This window comes from Taeniopygia guttata, chromosome 9 (assembly GCF_048771995.1).
Source record: "Taeniopygia guttata chromosome 9, bTaeGut7.mat, whole genome shotgun sequence".
In the NCBI taxonomy this organism is placed as follows: Eukaryota; Metazoa; Chordata; class Aves; order Passeriformes; family Estrildidae; genus Taeniopygia; species Taeniopygia guttata.
Genome location: NC_133034.1, coordinates 25,045,594 through 25,067,459, shown reverse-complemented (window position 1 = coordinate 25,067,459; position 21,866 = coordinate 25,045,594). Strand labels below are relative to the sequence as shown.

The 21,866-nt window shown below is 47.9% G+C and overlaps 1 protein-coding gene across 2 annotated transcripts in view; it reads left to right on the top strand.

The window, feature by feature from the left end:
* LEKR1 (leucine, glutamate and lysine rich 1) overlaps positions 1-17,111 on the top strand; it is a 34,738-nt gene extending 17,627 nt beyond the window's left edge. Inside the window, exons 6-12 of one of the 2 annotated variants that reach the window (XM_030280276.4) lie at positions 6,446-6,527; positions 8,057-8,134; positions 8,368-8,571; positions 9,624-9,705; positions 11,939-12,091; positions 13,026-13,325; positions 15,305-17,111. In XM_030280276.4, coding sequence (XP_030136136.4) covers positions 6,446-6,527; positions 8,057-8,134; positions 8,368-8,571; positions 9,624-9,705; positions 11,939-12,091; positions 13,026-13,325; positions 15,305-15,574 — 1,169 coding nt within the window. In that variant the 3' untranslated portion in view covers positions 15,575-17,111. Of the gene's footprint in view, positions 1-6,445; positions 6,528-8,056; positions 8,135-8,367; positions 8,572-9,623; positions 9,706-11,938; positions 12,092-13,025; positions 13,326-15,304 lie in introns of those variants that run through there. The other variant, XM_072933524.1, reaches the window with a different exon arrangement.
* Positions 17,112-21,866: the final 4,755 nt, after the last annotated feature.

Genomic DNA, 21,866 nt, shown 5'->3' with positions numbered 1-21,866 from the left:
AAATGTAGCAGTCACTTGCTAATAAATGAGTTATTAAGAAGCAGTAAAACGTTTGATGTGGGTATCCAGAAGGAGGTTTCAAGGCAGGAAAGCTGCTGGCTCAGGCATTTGGATTCCACCCTTCCTGAATGGATCAGTAAAACACAAATCCAGGAGGATTTCAAGGGGTCTGGCTCTAGGGAACACATTGCTGGATTGAGGTAATAAACCCAGTTAATGCACTGCTGATAAAAATGGTTCTCTTTGAAATACCAAACAGGATTTTTTTCATGAAACAATCATTAAATATGAAATGAGTTTGCCATTGTATTAAAATAAATGAGTGGGAACAAACATCATCTTACTGGAAATCAGTTCCAGGGAGTGGATTTGTCCTGTCCAAAGTGGGCTGTGGAAATCAGCCACATCCTGAGTGTCCCTGCTTTGGGGGGAGCTTGGGGTTTTGTCTTATTTTGCTTTTTTATCCTCCTACAAACTTCTCCAAAGTCCCTCTTTGAAATAATTTGACACTTCAGAAATAATAAAAACTACCAGGATTTGTGATTTACTTGTTTTTAAAGGATTTTCCTTTTTGCAACCAATATTTTGGTTGCACGTTTCTCACAGAATTGTGAAGTCATGATTATTTCACATCACAGCAGGCATTTGCAAGAGCAGGAGCCAAGCAGTTGTTTCTGCTGTTCTTTTTTGCTCTCATGCTTGTGGAGACTTTCTGGAGATTCCCTTTGTAGGGGATTTGTGGGATCAGTTGGTTTGCTGGCTTCAAGCCACTTTTCAGCCTCACAGAGCATCACCCACTTGAAGGGAGGTGACAGGTTTGGACAAATGCTCAACACAGGGTAAGGTCTGCTGGGTAATTGTTTAATCAATTAAACTCCCCAAATCAAAAATCAATAATGGTGGTGATGTGTCTGTGTTCTCAGTGCTGGCAGCAGCAGGGCTGCAGTAGCACGGGCTCCTAAAAGATTTCTGCTTTCACTTTATTACCAGCTAAATCCTTTACTTAATCACAAATTTAAAAAATCATTTTTCTGCCCCAAAGTCCTTGTGGCTTTTCTTTAGCTCATGACAACTCTGGCCTGGCTCTGGATGGGTTGAAATTGAGGGTGATGCTCCCAAAATCCGAATTTTCAGTCTTTGGCAGCTCCAAATGTGAACCTGGTGGTCTGCTGCCTTAATGAGGCTGATGAGAGGTGATGGAAAAGTGCAGAGAGCTGAGGAGGGAATGCTGGCACTCATGGCAAAGAGAGGGAATGCTGGCAGCACTCATGGCAAGGAGGTATTTTCATCTCCTGGAGTGTCTTTAATGGCACTTTAAAACCCACTCTGAAGAGCTTTGAAAATGCAAAGGGGGAATAGTTTCCTGCAGTTTTAGGCAGGCTGCAGCTCACACAGCCCCTGTTGATGCTCCAAGTGCTGTTGAATTGTATTTTTTGTGAATTCCAGCTGCGGTGGGAAGGCTGGGGAGGGTGAGAGCTGGGGAATGCAGGCTGCTGTTGGAACAGGGCTGCTCATTAGGGCTTTGCAGCAGCCTGAGTGCAAGAGGAGGCACAGGAATCCATGGCAAACAATCCCAGCTCCCTGCCAGGGGGCTGGGACCAACCTGCTGGGGAGTGGGACTGAGGGAAGGGCCACACTTTGCTTCTTGAGGAAAAGCAGGAGTCCAGGTTCTCCTATGGAGCAGGGAGAGGAGCAGCTCCAGGGAGAGCTCAGAGCCCTGCCAGGGCCTGGAGGGGAACCAGGAGAGCTGCAGAGGGACTGGGGACAAGGGATGGAGGGACAGGACACAGGGGATGGCTCCCAGTGCCATTGATTGGGAGATTGGGAACTGGGAATTCCTGGCTGGGACAGGACACAGGGAATGGCTCCCACTGCCAGAGGGATGGGTGGGAGATTGGGGACTGGGAATTCCTGGCTGGGATGGCATTCCCAGAGCAGCTGAGGCTGCCCCTGGATCCCTGGCAGTGCCCAAGGCCAGGTTGGACATTGGGGTTGGAGCACCTGGCACAGTGGGAGGTGTCCCTGCCATGGCTGGGTGGGATGGATGGGATTTAATGTCCCTTCCAACCCAAACCATAATTCTGTATTAAAGGATGTGTCTTTATTGTACTTTGTTTTGTCTGCTTAGCCTAAGCAATGAGGGCAAAAAATTATCCCCAAGGAAAATTAAGGTCAGAATCTCCATTTTTTCCCTGTTCAGTTTTCCCAGCCAATAAGGAAGGACAGCATTTCAAAGCAATGCTAATGTGTAGGAGAAGCAGGTCTGTAGGAATTTTGACATATCCCAATTAGCTTGGCTTCAGACAGGCAGGAATACAGGCAGAAAATTCAGGCTTTAGACCAGGCCTTTGATGCTGGAGTGTGAATTCTGGCCATGGATGAGCAAATCCAATCCTTCTGAGTGCTTGTACTGTGTCACTGGGGGCGTGGGAGGGGAGCAGGCTTTGCCAAAATAACATTTTTTCCCTATTTAAGGATTTTTAAGGCCTTGGAGATTGTCATGTTTGCACAGTTGCAGTTGTTGGTTTATTCTGTTGAGGCTGCCCTTGGTTTGTGCCACTCAGAGCTATTTGGAATCTGGTTCCTTTTTCTGCTTTTCTCTGTTTGGAGGTGAAAGAATGAAGCAGAGGCCGGAGAGCCCAGGCTGGCAGTGCTCAGCAGCCTGTGCTGGGGAGATAAAGCTCAGCCACTCCTCTCCTGGCACATCCTCCCAGTTCCTGGCAGCTCTGAGTGATTTGGACACTTCCTGATGGCACTGGTGAGGTCTCCAGAAAGGATCTAAATCTGGAGTCCATCCCTGTGCTCCTTCCAGGCTTTGTGAGTCACAAATTAAGTGAAGGACTTTGTTGTGTAGACAAAAAAAAATTATCTTCGAGAACACAGTAGATGAGCTATTGCAAATACAAAGAATTAGTTCTGTTCTGTGCAGGGCCTTGGGGGTTACTTCACTTCTGTGGTCTCCTTAGAAACACGTGGTGGGGCAGTTTTCCTGCTCTGAAACCGTAATTTTTCATGCATGTATTTCATATTTCTCACACATTGTCTGCTATGCTCTTGAAATAAATGTACTGGAAACTATCTGTGTAAAGTGCACATCAGAATTTGCCTGGAATTAGTGTTCTGAGAAAAATTAAATATTTTTGCCTCCTTTGACACAGCTGATTGGCCAAACTCAGGGCCCATAGAAGGGATGGTTATTAAGGTTTTAAATAATTGCTACAACTTCCTATTTCCCAGAGAGAAAATCCAGCAAGAGGGGCTGGGTTCCAGTCTGCCCTGGCTGGGGGTCTGTGTGCTCTGTTCCAGTTCCTGGCTCATCTTCCAGCTCTGAGCTCATCCCAAAGCTCAGGAGGGGAGAGGAAGGTGGAGGGTCCCAGTCCCAATCCTGGGATTCTGGGATTCCATGATCTATTTGAGCAGTGCTTATGAACCTCCCCATGGAATCTTAACTACAGGGAAATGATCTTTTTTTGTGCACATGTATGAAACTTTGAGCTTTTATTTAGATTACCCCCAAATTGCTGGCAATTGGATTGGATTGGATTTTGTAGGTTTTGCAGGAAAAGCAGAAAATGACACAGCTCTACCACGTGTGCCTCTGATCCAGCCTCACTGGGAATCTGTTAGGAATTAGCTGTGGAGCTGATGGCTTCCAGAGTGGCTGCTTACCCAATGTGCTGCCTATTTATTTTTATTTTTCACTGAAAACTTCACCAGCTGTTGCTGTTTCCAGGCAGGAGCTGGGGCACCGTGCCCTTGGATGCAAAGTGGGTGGTTAAATTCCTGAAAGCCAGCTGTGGGCAGGCTCTGCTGGCTTTTTGCACACACCAGGGGCTGCAGTGATGCAATTTGCCCAAGGAAGAGGAAACAGTCCCCAGTTTGTTCTGTTTCTGTTTCTGTGGCCCGTCAGGCCCTCGTGCACGTTGGGGCTGTGCCCCTCTGTTCCTGTCCCTGTCCCTGCACGGCTCACAGGAGGTTACTGGAAAGTTGGTGACTGCTGAGAGCCATTCTGAGTCACAAAAATAAGTAAAATTCGACATGAATGAAACTGAGATGGATTTGGCCTGCTGAGCCTTTGAGATGTGGTGTTCTTGCAGCACTGAGCCCAGTATCAGTATTACAGAGTGTGAGTTTTCTCTTGGCTTTGCATGTTTTGCAAGAGGCTTTATTTTCATTACCAGAGAACATTTTTACATAAGTGTTTGAATACATTTTCCTCTATTCAGCAAGTTTGCAGTGCAAGTTTCCATTTGTATTGCCATTCTCCTTATTAGTTGCCTCATTTTTATCATGGTTTTCACTGAAATCTGCCTGCATGGGTGTGGGACTTTCTGCTCCCCAGCTCCCATTGACTTTGGTGGGAATTATCTCTAAAGAAGACTTGCAGAAACTATTTGTGTAATTAAATCCATCTATTCCCTCATTAAAAACTCCTGTCCATGCTCAGTGAGCATGAAAACTTCTGAGAACAAATGGAGTGAAAGAGGAAACAGCTTTGAGAGAGACCACCCAAAGTACAGAACCAAACCAAGCATCATCCCTCTCCTTTTCCTTTATTCCAGAACTTGTGTCCACACTCCCACACTGAGGGAGAAGAAAAAACACCACAGTTATTAATTCTTGGCGGAAATCTTTTAAAAGAACAATTTAAAAAAGGTCAGAAGCAGCTGTTTGGGAAAATCTCCAGAGCAGCCTGTGAGGATGGGCAGAGGGTCCTGCTCTGCCTGGTGTCCATCCACACCAATCTGGGCTTCATCTGCTGTCACAGTCACGTTCTGCTGGCAGGGCTGGCTGTTCCCAGGGCTGGGCCTCACATCTGCTGGGCAGCTGGAGCCACAGCTTCTCCTTTGCTGCAGGAATTCTGCCAGGAGATGGAACAGGACAATGGCCAGAGAGGGAGCAGCAGGGGCTGCAGGTGGCCTGATGTGTCCAGAGGCTGCTTGGCCACCCCTGCTGGCCCAGAGACACAAAAAGTGCCACCAATTGTCACAGCCTGGGGCTCTGCTCACCCACTCGATGGCAGTGACAGCACCTGAGGGTTGTCCCACAGGTGAATTCCTCCAAAATGGCTTTGTTTGGTTGTGGCACCCACAGCAGGTGGGAGAAGCTGCTTCTACAATTCACTTCCATGATTTTTCCAAGGGTTCAATCCAAGAAATTTTACTTTTCTCTTCAAAAAGTTCTTTATAAATGCTGATGGTTTGGGAATGGATCTGACAGGTCCTGGGTGTTTTACCCTATATAATTCTCTCCCTGATTTATTCTGTTGTAGTCTAATGAACTATTTTCCTTTTCCCTTTACTGACAAGAGTGGACTCTTCCAATTGTAGGATTTATCAAGATAAGGTGTGCCTGGCAGGAAATCCCACACTGAGATCATCCATCATCATTGCTGGAAATGACTGACAGAGACATGTGGGAGAAGTTACAGAAATTCAGGCAATTGGGGTGAAATTTAAGAACAGGAATGTCAGATTTGGCTTCTGGGAAGATACATCAGGGAACTTTGAAGGACTGTCTTGGGAGCTGTTTCCTTCAGACACAAGGTCACCTCCTTTTGTTTGCTGTTGCTTTCTGTGGAATAATCTTGGTTGGTTTTTTTTTTTTTTTCCACTTCCAGATCTCTTGCAATGATTTTTCATTGGATTTTTTTCCATGTATTTTTTGCTGCTGTCCTTTTGGCAGAAACTTTTATTTCAAATCATTCCTAGGCTTTCTGGAAAGGCAGCTCTTGTTCATGAGGATATTTGGAGATGCCCAAGTTGCTGTGGCTGCCCCATCCATCCCTGAGGTGTTCCAGGATGGGACAGTGGAAGGGAGCTGGGACTGGATGAGCTTTAAATCCCTTCTAACCCAAGGCATTCCATGATCCTGTGATGTGTTCATGGAGATGAAAATCAGATTAAGCCATGTGCTGCTGCTTCAGTTTAAAGGGCTTCACATCTGCAAGTTTTGGCTGTTCTGAGGATTTAAAAGCATAGAAAAGGATGATATGAAGGCAGACAAAAAAGCAGGGATTGTACTGGGAAAAAGGCAGTAACTGATTGGAGCTGAGGTGATGTGTTCTGAAGGATAACATGCAGAGGATAAGACAAGTACAACAGCATTAAATTACTGCCAGGGTTTCAGATGTAGAAAATTCCAGGTGAGTTTTGGGGCCACCTTCTCGCATCTGTTTGCTCTCAGCTTTGTGTACAAACAATCTGATCTAAAGCAAACAATCTGATTCCATGGCTCAGTGTAGCTGAATGTGGTGTTTTCTGGTGGGATAAAAAGCCCCAAACACACAAACAAACCCCAGCTTTTTGCTGCAAAGACCCTCTGCTCGTGTGCACTGCTCTGCCTGAGGCGGGAGCAAGGAGCTGCAGGTCCCACCTGGAAACAAAGCCCTAAAGTGGATTTGTGTAACATTAACAGAGCCACAACCTCGTGTTTTTGCTTTCAGATTTAACAAATCAGGTGGAGACAGCTGGCCTGCAGCTGCAGAAGGTGACAGCAGAGATGGAGCACTACAAGAAGCTGTTGCTGTAAGATTCCCATTCCTTCATTGCTTCCCATTGCGCATAAAACACATAAACCACTTTTTTTTTTCTTTCTTTTTTTTTTTTTCAGCAAGTGCTGCTTGTTAAAATGCTCTGAGAAGGTTTTGCCCCACAGGGGAACTATTTTATCTTCATATGATTATTTCTGAGCACCTGCCTGAGCCAGCCTGGCTGTGGGAGCAGAGCTTCCTTCCTCCAGCAGGGAATTCTGGAACTGCAGAGGAGGGATAAGGAGCCTGATGCAGTGCCTCACCTAACACACAGGTGTAGGATGCATTTGGGGAAATCCACAAAACTTCAGGACTAAAAATGTGTGTGTATATACACATTTTTATGTAGGAAGGAAGGAGTATATAGTGAGAAGGAAGGCATATATAGTGACAGAGCACTGCCAGAGGGCAGGGTTAGGGGGGATATTGGGAAGGAATTGTTCCCTGGCAGGGTGGGCACGCCTGGCACAGGTTTTCCAGGGAATTTGTGGCTGCCCCTGGATCCCTGGCAGTGCCCAAGGCCACGTTGGATGGGGCTTGGAACCACCTGGTCCATGGAAAGTGTGGGTGGAACAAGATGGGCTTTGGGGTCCCTTCCAACCCAAACCATTCCAGGATTTTCTCCCTTTCCAGAGCACACCCAGCCACTCAAACATCCCCAAAGCAGGAGCCTGACACCCCAACACCACAAAACATCACAAATTCCACAGCCCAGTGCTGAAAACCTCACTGAGCACTGGAGCAGCTTGGGGACATCACCTCCAGGAGAATCCAGAGGGAAGGGCCAGAGGATGCTGAAAAGGGCACAGATTGTGTTTGTGAGGCTCAGGAGTCAGGAGCTGGCACTGCCAGGCTCTCTGTCCCCATTTTCCCCTGGAATCTGAGCAAAGGATTTGTGCTGTTCTGCTCTGCAATTTCTGGTTTCAGTTCCTTCATTCAGGGGGTCTGAACATGACTGACTTGCAAATATTTGGGATGCTTAGCAACAAAGTGCTTCAGTGATAATGTAAGGATTGAGTGGGAGACAAAGATGTCATGAACACAGTTAAATAAACAATGAGGGCTTTCCAAGTGTAAATTAACATTTCAGCATAATATGGGCACAGTTTAATAAAACAACATATTCTATATCTGTTTAAATGTAAATATGAACCTTAACCATGGTTATTAATTGGTGCAATGGTGACATAATGAAATGAAACCTGCAAAGTTTCCAGCCCTTTTACCTACAAAATTGGGATTTGTTCCATTTTATTAATTTATTACTCAAAACTGTCATCAATGTTGCAAAATCCCACTTCTTGTTTGCAACATTTGTGATCCATGTTGGGCTGAGATGTCACTGGAAATGTAACTTCCAATTATTAACGACATTTGCTGGAGCTGACAGAACTTTCTTTTGTGGCCTTTTACCTGAAATGGAAAAAGCAAGGAGGAAGATACACCCAGAAGTGATGTCCAGGCTGCTGCAGATTAAAGGCTCATTTCTGTGGATAATACCCTTTTTTCCCAATGTTTTTTTAGGGTGAAGTCAACAGAACTCGATGTCTGTCAAAAAGAACTGAAAAAGATCAAATATGAGAATGGAATTGCTGAGTCCAGGTAAATGCTGAAAAGATATTTCATGTTTTTCAGCAATTACAGCAAACATTTTATTATTTTAATGCAGTTTTTATGCAATACATTTAATTTTTTTTCTGTTGAGTCAGTAGATTTAACTTCATAAAGAACACATGGAGTTTTGATCAATATTTTATTTTCCAGGCACCATTATTTCTATCTATGAATAAGAATATAGTAACTACAATTCTGCTGTTTCTTTATTTCATCTGTAGACTTACAAAAGAGCTGAAGGAAAAGGAGGAATCCCTTCTCGTTTGCCAACAAGTCTGCAAACATTTACAGGAGGAAGTGGCTGAGAAAGAAAGGAGAGAAGAAGATCTGAAAAGAAGAACTGGGAGATCAGAGAGTGAGCTGGAAACCCTTAAAGCTCTCCTGAGCCAAACAGAGCAGGAGGTGCTGATGCTGAAACAGGAAAGGTAAAGGGGGCTGAGCTGAACTCAGGTGCTCCTGAAATTCCTGGAGATTTTGGAGGTTATTGGATTGGGTTTTTAAATTATTATGGGACAGACAAAACGTGGATGGAGAGAAAAGAAGAAAAAGTAATATTGAAAATAGGAGTAGGGAAGTTCTGCTTGGACTGCAGGGCTTCAGCTGGAGTTTCATCTGAGCCCCAAAGCCCCATTTTTGCAGCTGTTCAGCTGCTCTTTGTGCTGAAGGTGCAGGGAACATCCAAACCCCTGAAATGCAGAACAGTTGGTGCCTCCTGGCACCTCTAAATGCTGAAAACAATCCTGGGGCTGTCAGGAGTAAAACTGGAGATGGAGGTTCTACTGCAGGTAATTTAAAAAATACGGATTCAGGTTGGTGAGTCCAAAGCAAAGGCACTGCAGCTCGATCCCATTCCAGGGAAAACAGCCCTCAGGAGCCCAGTGCTTTCTTCTGCACATCTCAAAAACAATCCCAGGCACAATGGCAGCTTTGTTCACAGCTGAGACCCTTCAGAGCCAGACTGAGGTGGTGGGAAGCTGCTCTCACACCTCCCAAGCACCAGATCCTGTCCAAGACCCTGGCTGAGGGAATACTGAGGCATTTTTGAGGTGGACAAGTTGTCAACAACATCAGTGAGAGGAATTTAACCTCTCCAGGAGCCTTGCCCTACAGGCCCCACGTAACAAACAGTACCTTGAAGGACAGAAAGCACTCAGTGCTTTGCATTCCAAACCCATTACAATTTTTAAATTAATGATCCTAATATTCCAAGTTCATGAAATACAAGTTCTGGGTGGAATATTTTAAGTTTCTCTGTGTTCTTTGAAATTTGTTTTGAAAATATCAAAGAAGCATTAAAATGTCATTTGAAGTGGAAGATCAAGTACTGTATTTCCTTTAAATCATGAAATTCAGGAGGCGAGTGAGGGCGTGGTGGAGATTCCAGGTGGTGATTCCTGGGGCAAGGACTTCTTTGCAGGGCCAGGGGATTGCAGCAGTGCGGGCAGAGCCCAGATTTACCCAAAATTTGTGTTTTTAGGGAGCTGCTAAAGAGCAGGACGGAGCAGCTGCAGGAGGCACTGAGGCAGAAGGTGCAGAGCGAGGACTCCTGGAGGGACAAGGTGACTCTGGGGCTCTGCTTTGGGGGTTTCAGTTTCCCACAGGGCACAGGAGAGCTGGGAATGATCTCCTCCAGTGCCACATGTGCTGGAGCCATGGAATCACTCACAGCCTGCCTTGGAAATTCGGTCGGGAACACAAAAATCCTGTTTGCCTTTGGCCTCAGAGCCCTCAGTTCACAGGGAAGGTTTGTCTGGGGAGCCTCCTATTCCCAAAAGCACATTCCATGTTTGCTGAAGTTCATGGAATCACAGGATCCCAGCCTGGTTTGGGTTGGAGGGACCTCAAATCCCATCAGTGCCACCCCTGCCATGGCAGGGACAGCTCCCACTGTGCCAGGAGCTCCAACCCCAGTGTCCAGCCTGACCTTGGCACTGCCAGGGATCCACGGGCAGCCCCAGCTTGTCCATCATATCCTTTGCAAGGAGTTCTCCTGCCTCTTCCAGTGGGATTTGGGAAGCTTTTCCCATGAACAGCTGTCACCATGTCAACCTTGTTCTCATCTGCAGCTTTTTTCCCTGAAATGAATAAGAAATAAAAATATATTCATTTATCAAAATGAACAATGAATAAAATATATTTATGTATTAAAAAGAATTTTTAAAATATATTAAAAAGAATAAAACATTTAAATAAATACGTACATCAGTGAAGGAAAATTAAAAAGCAGAGCTGAATAGTAACTGTGACTTGTCTGATTTAAGCCTCACATAACTGATGACTGAAATTACTGTATTTTTTGTTTCAGTGTCTGAAAGCTTTATTTAGTCCCAGGAAAACTTGGGGACTGGTAGCAATTAGGATCAGTTACATTTCTTTGGAAACCCCTTCCCTTCCCTGTCACGGGCTATAATTTGGGAAGGGGCTCAGGCTGGCTCTATAATCAGAGTATTTTCTGCCTGCCATGTGAACAAGATAAAGATTGGTGGGAGAGAGGGAGAGGGAGCAATTTCAGCTTTGGTGTCACACCATTCAAATGCAGCCACAGCAAAGCCCCAAAACTCGGCTCAGCAGCCAAAAAAATAATAGGTAATAATAGGTAGAGTTAATAAATCTGGGGATTTATCCTCAGAATCCAAACTCCCATCTAAGAACATAGAAATATTAATGTTATTAATAAAGAATTCCATATAATATAATTAAAACTAAAATAAATAGTATACCATGTCAAATAATTTAAAAATAATATTACAGCATATGTCATAATTATTATATAATAATTTGTGTTATTATACTATGGTAATAATTATTAATACAATTATATCATATTAAATATTAATTTACAAATAACTATATTATTAATTATTATAAGATTACAGTAATATTATTAACATATATTAATGTAATATAATTATATAGATAATAGAATTATAATAGAATTATAGTTAATAATAATTGTTATTGATATTGTTATTATTATAAGAGTCTACTTCGAGCATCTTACAAATACAGCAATTTTTAAGCTATAACTTAGTGGGGGATTTGCACCTTTTCCACACCCTGAATTTGGTATATTTTGCTTTAAAAATAATGAAACTATTTCCAGTTTCTCTTTTCCCCCTAAAGACATCAGAGAGATTTATTATACTTCTGCTCATAATAATGTGTGGAATTAGATAATTGTAATTAAGCTCATTGTGGGCTGTTGTGCTTTTAATCATTGAACTAATGAGGTTTGTGTTGTGCATTTAATGTGGCTGTTGTGCTCTCAGCCCGCTGCAATTAAATCCATCAGAATCAGCTGCACAAAGGAACAGGAACAGTCTGGGTTGGGAGAAGTGTTCCCTAAATGCAGCCTTCAGGGGTTCCTGCAGGATCCAGAATTCCCTGCTCGGGAAATTACAGCTGAATTTCTAATGTGAATGGGTCTGGGATGAGCTCTTTGTGACCTGCCAGGACCTGGAGGGGCTCCAGGAGAGCTGGAGAGGGGCTGGGGACAGGGATGGAGGGACAGGACCCAGGGAATGGCTCCCAGTGCCAGAGGGATGGATGGATGGGTGGGAGATTGGGAATGAGGAATTCCTGGCTGGGATGGGATTCCAGAGCAGCTGGGGCTGCCCCTGGATCCCTGGCAGTGCCCAAGGCCAGGCTGGACACTGGGGTTGGAGCACCTGGGACAGTGGGAGGTGTCCCTGCCCATGGCAGGGGTGGCACTGGATGGGATTTGGGGTCCATCCCATCCCCATCCCATCCCATCCCCGTGTGACAATGCCACTGACCCCTCTTGTCCCCCAGCTGGAAATGGACCTGGCCAAAGGGGAGGCTCGGCACAAAGAAGCAATTCTGAAAGTCAGGGAAGAGGCCAAAGTGGAGCTGGAGCTGGAGAGAAAAAACCAGCAGGAGCTGATCACAAAATACCAGAGGGAACACGAGGAGCTCCAGCAGAAGGTGTGCAATGCTCGAGAGAAACCTTGTGGCAGAAGATCACAGAAAACTGTAAAAAATGGGAATGTGAAGGAATAAAACCTGCTCTGTGTGTCATCCTCTCTCTGGATGATACAGTACTTTTTCACAGTCTTAGTATATTTATTTTTTTTTGTATGGAACAAGCTGAAAACAACAATTCCAGTTCAAGTTAATTGGTGTGGAAGTTCTTTCTTACCTCATGCTTTCACCTCCAAAACTCCATCTATGTCCCCAGAGTTGCTAATTATATTTAATCTGCCATCATCACTTTTTAAAAGCTTGGGATTGCTTCAGGCTATGATGAGGTGCCACAATCCCACCCGTATTTTTTCTCCTTCCCAAGGGAACCCAGCAGCTCCAGGGCCAGTAAAGGCCTGCTGGGCTGGACTGGTGCTGCAGATCCCCCTCAAGTTTTATACAGACATTGAAAAATTGTACCTGTAACCTGAGTTTCCAAAAGGTTTGATACAATTCCTGAGAAAATCTGAGAAATCTGGAAAAATGAAAGGAATGTGATGAGGTTTTTTGTTATTATTTAAAATCTAGGACATTGTGATTTAGAGCTGAAAATAAGTTTGGCTTTGTTCACTTGGCAAATATTTAACCATGATTTTTATACCCTGAGGAAACACTGACTTGCAGTAAATTTAACTTGAAGTTAAATGTTCCCTTTTTTACCTCAATGTCTCTGATCTTGAGCACACTAATTAATCTCTGTGTTCTCAGTGAGTGGTGATTAATTTACAGCTCTCTGGTGTCCTCCGAGGGAATTATGTAAATTCAGAGCTTTTACTTCTCTCTGAGGACCTGCAAGTTTGAATTTGTTGTTTTTTTCCTCAAGTCACCATTTGTCTGCTCTTCATTCTCATATTTAGAGGAACTGAGTGGAGATTAATTCCTGTCTGATCTCACCCAGATCCCAGGTTTAATATCCAGTGCCACCAAGAGCTTGAGGCTGGAGATGGAAATTCTGGAGAAGAAGCTCCAAGATGCACAAATGAAAGTGGCAGAGAAGGATGGAGACAAGGAAAAAGAAATCCAGAGCCTTAAAAGGCTCATCAGCGAGCTTGAGTTCCAGCTGACCATGGAAAAGAGCAACAGTGAATCATTCCTGGACAAACTGAGGAAAGAAATTAAGCACAAGTCAGATGAACTGGAAAAACTAACCCAGGAGAAGACACAGCTGATTCACAGTTTGGGTCAAGTTCAGGAGGAGGTAGGAACAGGACCCAGGAAATGCCTGGTTATTTTTACTTGGACACATGTGATTTCTAAAGTCATTCAAAGGTCTGTGACCAGAAAATCCATCGAAATGCAAAGATTTCTCAAACAAATCCATCCTCATTTCCTAAATATGGTACATCACCAAAGATATGAAGTTTTAATTCAGCAAATGCTTAAATTAGTGCTTCATGGGAAAATATATTATTAAAAATTATATTTCAGATCCTGCAAGGCCTTTTTTAGCCCATAGCCTCATGTCCCACTGCCCAAACATGAGAAAACAAAAATGAATTCTCAGTTTTTAGACTAGAAGACACGGATATTTCTCATTCCTTAAACTGGTGTCCCAGCTCCCACTAGTGCAACCATGTTCCCTAACTCAGGAAAGCATAAAAATTAATTAAATGCAAAGAGAAATTCAACTGATGGATATTCTAACCACAAACATTTGCTGAATGCTTGGGATAGAATGGGAAGGGAGGAGAGAGCTGCTCCATGGGACATGTGGAGTCAGGGACTGCTGATAAGATTAGGCTGGAATGTCCAAAGCAATTCAGTGGCAGGAAAAATAATTGGTCAACAGTGAAAATAAAACTCTTCCACGTGGATTAGTGCTGGGGTTGGTACTGATTTACTCCTTGGAAAAGTTGGGGAAGGTGTGAGTGGAATTCCAGTGAGGCTGTGCCTGATCTGTGCCCAAGGATGGGGACATGGGAGAGAGGGGCCTTGGCAGTGCTGGGACAACAGCGGGACTGCATGGCCTTCCCAGGAGTGATTCCATGATTCCATGTGGTCATTCCTGGCTCCACTCCTGGTCCCATTCCTGCTTCCAATACCAGGTTCCACTCCTGGTTCCATCCCAGGCTCCACACCTGGTTCCACTCCTGCTTCCATTCCTGGCTCCACACCTGGCTCCATCCTGGTTCCAATACATGGTTCCACTCCTGGTTCCATTCCTGGTTCCACTCCTGGTTCCACACTTGGTTCCATTCCTGGTTCCAATACATGATTCCATGTGTTCATTCCTGTTTCCACACCTGTTTCCACACCTGTTTCCACACCTGTTTCCACACCTGTTTCCACTCCTGGCTCCACGGCTCCATGCAGGCTGTGCTCTCCCACTGCAGAGGGTTACAGGGAAAAGCAGCATTAACCCCTTGATGTCACTGCACCTCAGTCCATTACTGCCTTTCCTTCCAAGAGCAGCATTCCCACTTTTCCCAGCTGGGCAGGAGAGCAGGAAAACCTTCTGAGCACTTCCCTGGCTCCCGAGGGAACAGCAGGACAGTGCAGGATGGGTCCCTGTCCCAGGAGAGTCCGGGTGTGATGGATGGGGCATTCCTGGTGTTTCTCCTTGCAGAATTAATTCCCTGCTGCAGGACATTCCCATGTTTCTCTCTGTACAATTCCCTGCTGCAGGACATTCCCGTGTTTCTCGTTGCAGAATTCCCTGCTGCAGGACATTCCCAGTGTTTCTCTGCAGAATTCCCTGCTGCAGGACATTCCCGTGTTTCTCACTGCACAATTCCCTGCTGCAGGACATTCCCGTGTTTCTCATTGCAGAATTCCCTGCTGCAGGACATTCCCGTGTTTCTCGTTGCAGAATTCCCTGCTGCAGGACATTCCCGTGTTTCTCGTTGCAGAATTCCCTGCTGCAGGACATTCCCAGTTGCAGAATTCCCTGCTGCAGGACATTCCCATGTTTCTCGTTGCAGAATTCCCTGCTGCAGGACATTCCCGTGTTTCTCGTTGCAGAATTCCCTGCTGCAGGACATTCCCGTGTTTCTCGTTGCAGAATTCCCTGCTGCAGGACATTCCCGTGTTTCTCGTTGCAGAATTCCCTGCTGCAGGACATTCCTGGTGTTTCTCGTTGCAGAATTCCCTGCTGCAGGACATTCCCAGTTGCAGAATTCCCTGCTGCAGGACATTCCCGTGTTTCTCGTTGCAGAATTCCCGTGTTTCTCGTTGCAGAATTCCCTGCTGCAGGACACGGTGCGCTGGGAGTGTGAGGAGCGCTTCGAGCTGACGGCGGCGCTGGGCCGGGCCCGGGACCAGGTGCTGGAGCTGCGGCGGCTCAGTGGGACCCTCCCGGCCCCGCTGCCCGCCGGGGATCTCCGGGATCTCCGGGATCTGCGGGATCTGCGGGATCTCCGCCTCTCCGGAGCCCTGGGCAGCTCCAGATCCCTGGATCCTCCCAAGGGAAGGGCGGCCAGGATGAGGCACCGGCCCAGCCAGCTCTGAGCTCCGCCTGGGAAACCATTCCTCACCTCCTGAACTCACCCATTCCTGCAATTTAAAATCTGTTTTTTTTTTTTTGTTTATATTTGGTGCAATAATTTTTATCTGTCCATTAATTTATTCATGGTGTAATTAAGTGCCGGGCGCATTTCAAGATGAGAAAAGTAAAAAGAGTCTCTCCAAGAGGAGCACAAAGAGCAGCACATCTTCAATGAGTGGGACTGAAATCAGAAACCCCCTGGATGCCAGAAGGTTTGGGTTGGAAGGACCTTCACGTTCATCCCATTGCAATGCCCTGGCCCTGGGCAGGGAATAATGGCTCAGCACCACAGCATCCAGGAGGGATGGGGCTGGGAGCAGCCTGGGCAGGAACCTGGAGGAGCTTTGAGATCCCTTCCAACCCAACCCAGCCACGATCCCATCATCTCAAACCTGGGCTCCTCTCCCCGTTTGTGTCCTGGGGCAGTAAAAGGGGCTGTGGCCAGGGAGGAGCAGCACAGAAAATTCCGGGAGCAGGAGCGGGATCACGGCTCTGGCACGAGGGAGTCCTGGAGGCAAACCAAGTCCAGAACAAATATTTCCCTTCTCCCCCTTCCTCCCAGAACCCGGAGCTCCTGCTGCTAAGCAATAAACAAAATATGGAAATGTCAGGGACCCTTTTTTACCGGCTTTGAAAACAATTTAATGAATCTCACCATGTCAAGGAAAGTTTACCAAGTGTTTTCCATGGTGGGATGACAGGCAGAGCACAAAGTGCCACAGAGGACGTGGACACCTCATTACAGCCCTGAAATTTTAGGAAATCAAATTTCCTGCAGGAAGTTCTTGTAAGAGGGTGTCAGGGTCCCTGAGGCAAAGCCAAACAAAGCTCCAGGGACAATCCTGTCCCTGTGGATTGTGCCCTGCTGGCCGTGGAGTGCTGCCTGCTCTGGAAGGAGCTCCTACAGCCCTGACCCTTCCCAGAAGGGATCTCCTGTGCCAGGGAGGAAATGGGGCTCGGTGGGCTGGGGCTGCTGCTCTGTGTGAGCCCCAGACACATCCCTGGCGTGGCCAAACCCCTCCTGACTGACCCTGCCGGGGGATCCCTCCCTGCTCCCATGGCACAGAGGGACAGCACAAGAGCAGCCCTGGAATCTCAGCCAGTGCCTCAGGGGGCTCATCCTTTTCCCACCTGAAGCTGCCCAAAATGTAACATTCTCCACAGATGATATGATGGAGAGTCCAGCTCCTGCCTGGTCCTACTGCTCCTTCAGCAGAAATTGGGATCAGCAGTGGCCATGCACAGCTTGCCATGGATATCACTTCATTCCCACTGGGATATCACAAACCAAAGCTGGGATGATCACTAGACCTTGCTCTGAGGTGTGTGTAGGATCTGAGATCCCGACTGTGCCTTGCAGATGGAGTTTTTCTGCAAAAGAAAAAATTGGACTGCAGGAAAAAGCATCTTAGTTCCTAAGCAGTGTTAAAAGTGCATGGAAATAGAAACTGGTGCCACAGATCATTAAAATGTATTAATCAAAATAAAAGCATGACTGTCTTTCTTCGTACTGTGCATTTTCAATAACAAAATAAGAGTAGGATAATGAAACTGGGGAAATTTCCTTTTGCAGACAACCCCCCACAGCTGCATTTTTAGTTAGTTAAAACAGGCCCTTATTTCCATCATGAAAATTCGATGTTGAATTTTGTCCTTGGTGGTTACAGGTGTTGAGAGTGCCCTGCTGAAGGAAGAACAAACCCCAAAGAGCTGTGGTGGTGTGAAACACTAATCCAGGGTTTCATCCTCACAGCACGGAATTCACTGGGGTGGGTGATAAAAAGGCACTGCCTGAAATTAACCCTGGGGGGATTTTCACACCAGGAATGTGATTTGTGTGGAGCATCCCAGCTCCCATGGATTGTTCTCCTTGGTGCTCCAGGCTCTGGGGTGATCCCACCCTGCTCCACCCAGAGTGGGGCCAGGGCTCAGTGCCCTGTGGGACTCTGCTGCTGCCAAGGGATGGGCACAGGTGCCACCAGACCTCTCAGGAGGATGGAGACCCTTCCACTGAGGGTCTCTGAGGCCCCTTTTCCAGGGCCCACCCTCCCCGTGCTCCCTGTGGTGGGATGTGATGCCAGGCACGGAATGAACTCAGGGTGGGAAATGTCAGGGAAAGGGGGGAATGACCCAGGGGGTCCAGATGGGAGGAAAGAGGTGACATCTGGAAAGGAAAGTCTCAGTGTGAGAGAGGAAAATGCCCTCCCCTGGAGCTGTGCAGCCAGGGAGGATCCCCAGGCAGTGGTGCAGCCCCTGTGCTTGAGTCATTCCAAGTGGGAGGGAAAAATCCATGGAAAATGTCCTGGCAGGAGCAGCCCTGCGCTGCAGGAGCGGCTGAACCGAGTGCCCCAAAGGGGATTTTCCATCTCCTGATTTGTGGGATGTGGAAAGTGCTTTGGTTTGGCCTGGCACTGCTGCAAGGAGCAATGCCCAGCTGGCAGAACGTGCTTGGAGCTCGGGGAAAGAGTCCTGGAAGAAATCTGGTGGGCACAAAGGAAAGGAGCCTGGAGAGCCATGGAATGCAGCAGGTTCTCTGCCTGCTGGAGGGTCACACTCTGTCCTTCACCATCACCATCGTGGTCGTCACTGACTGCATTGAGTTGGAAGGACCTCAAATCTTACCCAGTGCCACCCCTGCCATGGCAGGGACACCTCCCACTGTCCCAGGTGCTCCAAACCCTGTCCAGCGTGGCCTTGGGCACTGCCAGGGATCCAGGAGCTGCTCTGGGCACCTGTGCCAGGGCTGCCCACCCTGCCAGGGAACAATTCCCAATTCCCAATATCCCTCCGGCAGTGGGAGCCATTCCCTGGCTCCTGTGCCTCCTGTAACTCTGGCATTGCCCTCTCCTGCCAACCTTTCCCCAGTCCAGGACAGCTGAGCAGCATTTCAGAGGCAGCAGAAATCCGGGATGCAGCTGAATTCTGAGAATTCCCTCTGCTCTGCTGGGCACTGGGAATTCGGGAATTCGGGCAGAGAGGGGCAGCCTCGGGAATCGTCTGTCCACAGAAGAAGCTCCTGAGGAGCCCGGGGCTGGCCCTGCTCACTGAACATTTCCATGAATCATTGGCTTTTATGGAAATCCCTTCCAGCATCCTCTCCCAGCTGTTTCCTGTGCACTGTGCTGCCTGCAGGGCTTGTTTTAACTTTCCGGGACTCAGCGGTCATTTTAATCACCACAAGGTTCTGAACAAAGAACCACGTGTGCCTTTTGGGGAAAACCACCCAAAAAAAGGCTCCTGGGGAACAGCTGGGCAGGGCCAGCAGGATCCAGGCCCCGTGGGTGTACCTCGCTGGGTGCCAGCCCCATCCTCTTTGCTGGGTTGGGGGGTGTTTTTGTAGGTTCCTTCTAAAAACAACCCCAGCACCTCCTTGGAGGGTGATGGAAGGAGTAGTTGCAGTTGGATGAGGCACAAATTCACCTGCTCAAGCTGGACACAGGGAGAACTCGGATTTCTGAGATCTGGATGAAAGGCTGGTTCTGGAGATCAGGATTTTTTTGTGGATTTTCTGGGTTTTTCAGGATTTTCTGCGTTCATAGAAATCCACAGAAATCCTTCCCTCTGGCTGGCTCTGGGTAAGGATGTTCCAAACCTGCTGAAGATCCATCTGACAGGGAAATAGTCCCTTGTCCACAGGACTCCCACTGGGAGAGGATCTGTGTGTGTGCCTGACCTGGGGAATCCATGGCTGGGCTGGGCCATGCAGGAGGGCTCTGGAACCCGGGCTCAGATCCCCTCCCCGGGACCCGTGGGACATTCTGTTCCCTGGATCTGTGGGACATTCTGTTCCCTGGATCTGTGGGACATTCTGTTCCCTGGATCTGTGGGACATTCTCTCCCCTGGATCTGTGGGACATTCTTTCCCTGGATCTGTGGGACAGCCTCTCCCCAGGATCTGTGGGATATTCTTTCCCAGGATCTGTGGGACAGCCTCTCCCCAGGATCTGTGGGACAGCCTCTCCCCAGGATCTGTGGGACAGCCTCTCCCCAGGATCTGTGGGACATTCTCTCCCAGGATCTGTGGAACATTCTTTCCCTGGATCTGTGGGACATTCTCTCCCAGGATCTGTGGGACAGGCTCTCCCCAGGATCTATGGGACATTCTTTCCCTGGATCTGTGGGACATTCTGTTCCCTGGATCTGTGGGACATTCTTTCCCTGGATCTGTGGGACATTCTTTCCCTGGATCTGTGGGACATTCTTTCCCTGGATCTGTGGGACAGCCTCTCTCCAGGATCTATGGGACATTCTCTCCCCAGGATCTGTGGGACATTCTCTCCCCAGGATCTGTGGGATATTCTTTCCCTGGATCTGTGGGACAGCCTCTCCCCAGGATCTGTGGGACATTCTTTCCCTGGATCTGTGGGACAGCCTCTCCCCAGGATCTGTGGGACATTCTTTCCCAGGATCTGTGGGACAGCCTCTCCCCAGGATCACAGCACTGCTCAGGGTTCTCATCACGAGCATTTAATCCAAAGCCAGTGCCTGAAATAACAGGAGACCACAACACCTGGGCAGGCTCCAGGCACAGAGCAGGAGGAGATGCCCAAATCCCAGAAGGCAAAAAAGTCTCCAGGGATCCCTCTTAGCCTGACCAGGAAAAGGACTGCAGGACCTTAAACCTCACGACCACCACAAGCCTGGGAGCAGGAGCAGGAGCAGGACACTCGGTGCTCGGGGTGCCCACAGAGCTGGGGCTGCCCCTGGAGCCCTGGCAGTGCCCAAGGCCGGGTTGGACACTGGGTTGGAGCACCTGGGGCAGTGGGAGATGTCCCTGCCATGGCAGGGCGGGATGGATGAGCCAGTCTCACCTGGGCTTCGGGGTGGCTGAGGACCCTGGGGACACTCGCTGCTGTCGCCGCTGGCTCTGCAGAGGGCAGGGAAGGGTGGCGGTGCTGCCTTTGTGTCCCCAGCTCTGGCAGCTCCGTGTCGGCTCCTCTGTTGCCGGGGAAGCCACGAGGAGCCCTGAAACAAAAAACAGCCCCGGGGCCATCAGGGCCGGCAGCCAGAGCTCCCTGCTGGAGCCAGATGTCACAGATAACATCTCCAATTCTTCTTGCGGTTTCCTCGATGGCAAAGCGCTACCGTGCTCTCACCCTGCCTGGCCACGGCCTTCTGAGCATCCCGCTGGGGAAAAATGGGGAATTCTGGAGGGCTGGTGTGGGGCTGGGCTGGTCCAGGGCTCCCAGCCCGGAGCAGCCCCCGGGGATGCTGAGTGGGAGGAAGGCTGAGGGTGCTGAGGATGCTCCGGGAGGAGCTGTTTTATCGCCCTGGAAGGGACAGGGTGACAGCCTCTCCCCTCACCCTGTCCCGTTTCAGTCACTGTCTCCCCACTCAGACCAGGTGTCTCCTCAGCATGGGGGCAAACTGTAAACCATCTCCACCTGGCAGAAAGATGCAGTGTTTCCTTTTTTAGAGGTATTGAGACACAGAAAAGCCTTCAGGCCTTGAACAAAACCTCCGCTTCTCACCTTTTAAACAGGTGTTGAGGGATAGAAAGCCTTCGGGGTTTGAATAAAACCTCAGCTTCTCACCCCCTAAATCACTTTAAAACCAGACCTCTGGCATTTGAGTCTCAGCTCCTGATTGCTCAGTACAAACCTGGGCTCCCAAGTCACAGGGAATTTGGGAAGCTGCAGCAATCCCTGAACAGGGGTAATTAAATCTGTGAGGGCCTTGAAGAGATTCACTTGGTTTAAGGTCATTTTGCTGTGGATTTCCCCTCTGGGCTCCTGAGCACAGGCCCTGGGGCTGCCCAGTACCTGCAGGATCAGAGGGATCAGCCTGGCCTGGAACGTTCCAGGGATGGGGCAGCCACAGTTTATCAGAGTCTATTTTGAGCATCTTACAAATACAGCAATTTTAAAGCTATAACTTAGTGGGGGATTTGCACCTTTTCCACACCCTGAATTTGGTAAATTTTGCTTTAAAAAAGAATGAAAATATTCCCAGTTTCTCTTTTCCCCGTAAAGACATCAGGGAGATTTATTATACTTCTGCTCATAATAATGCGTGGAATTAGATAATTGCAATTAAGCTCATTGTGGGCTGTTGTGCTTTTAATCACTGAGCTAATGAGGGAGTGAGGGGGGATCCAGGGAGTGAGTGGGACATGGAATCCATGGGAATGAGGGGCACAGCCCCCCTGGAGCCTCAGGGAAATGGGAGCTGGAATGTCTCTGCAGGGTGGGGACACGAGCCCCTTATTCTCTCCAGCAAACCCATCCAGAAGGATTCTCCATCCTGGGACAAAAA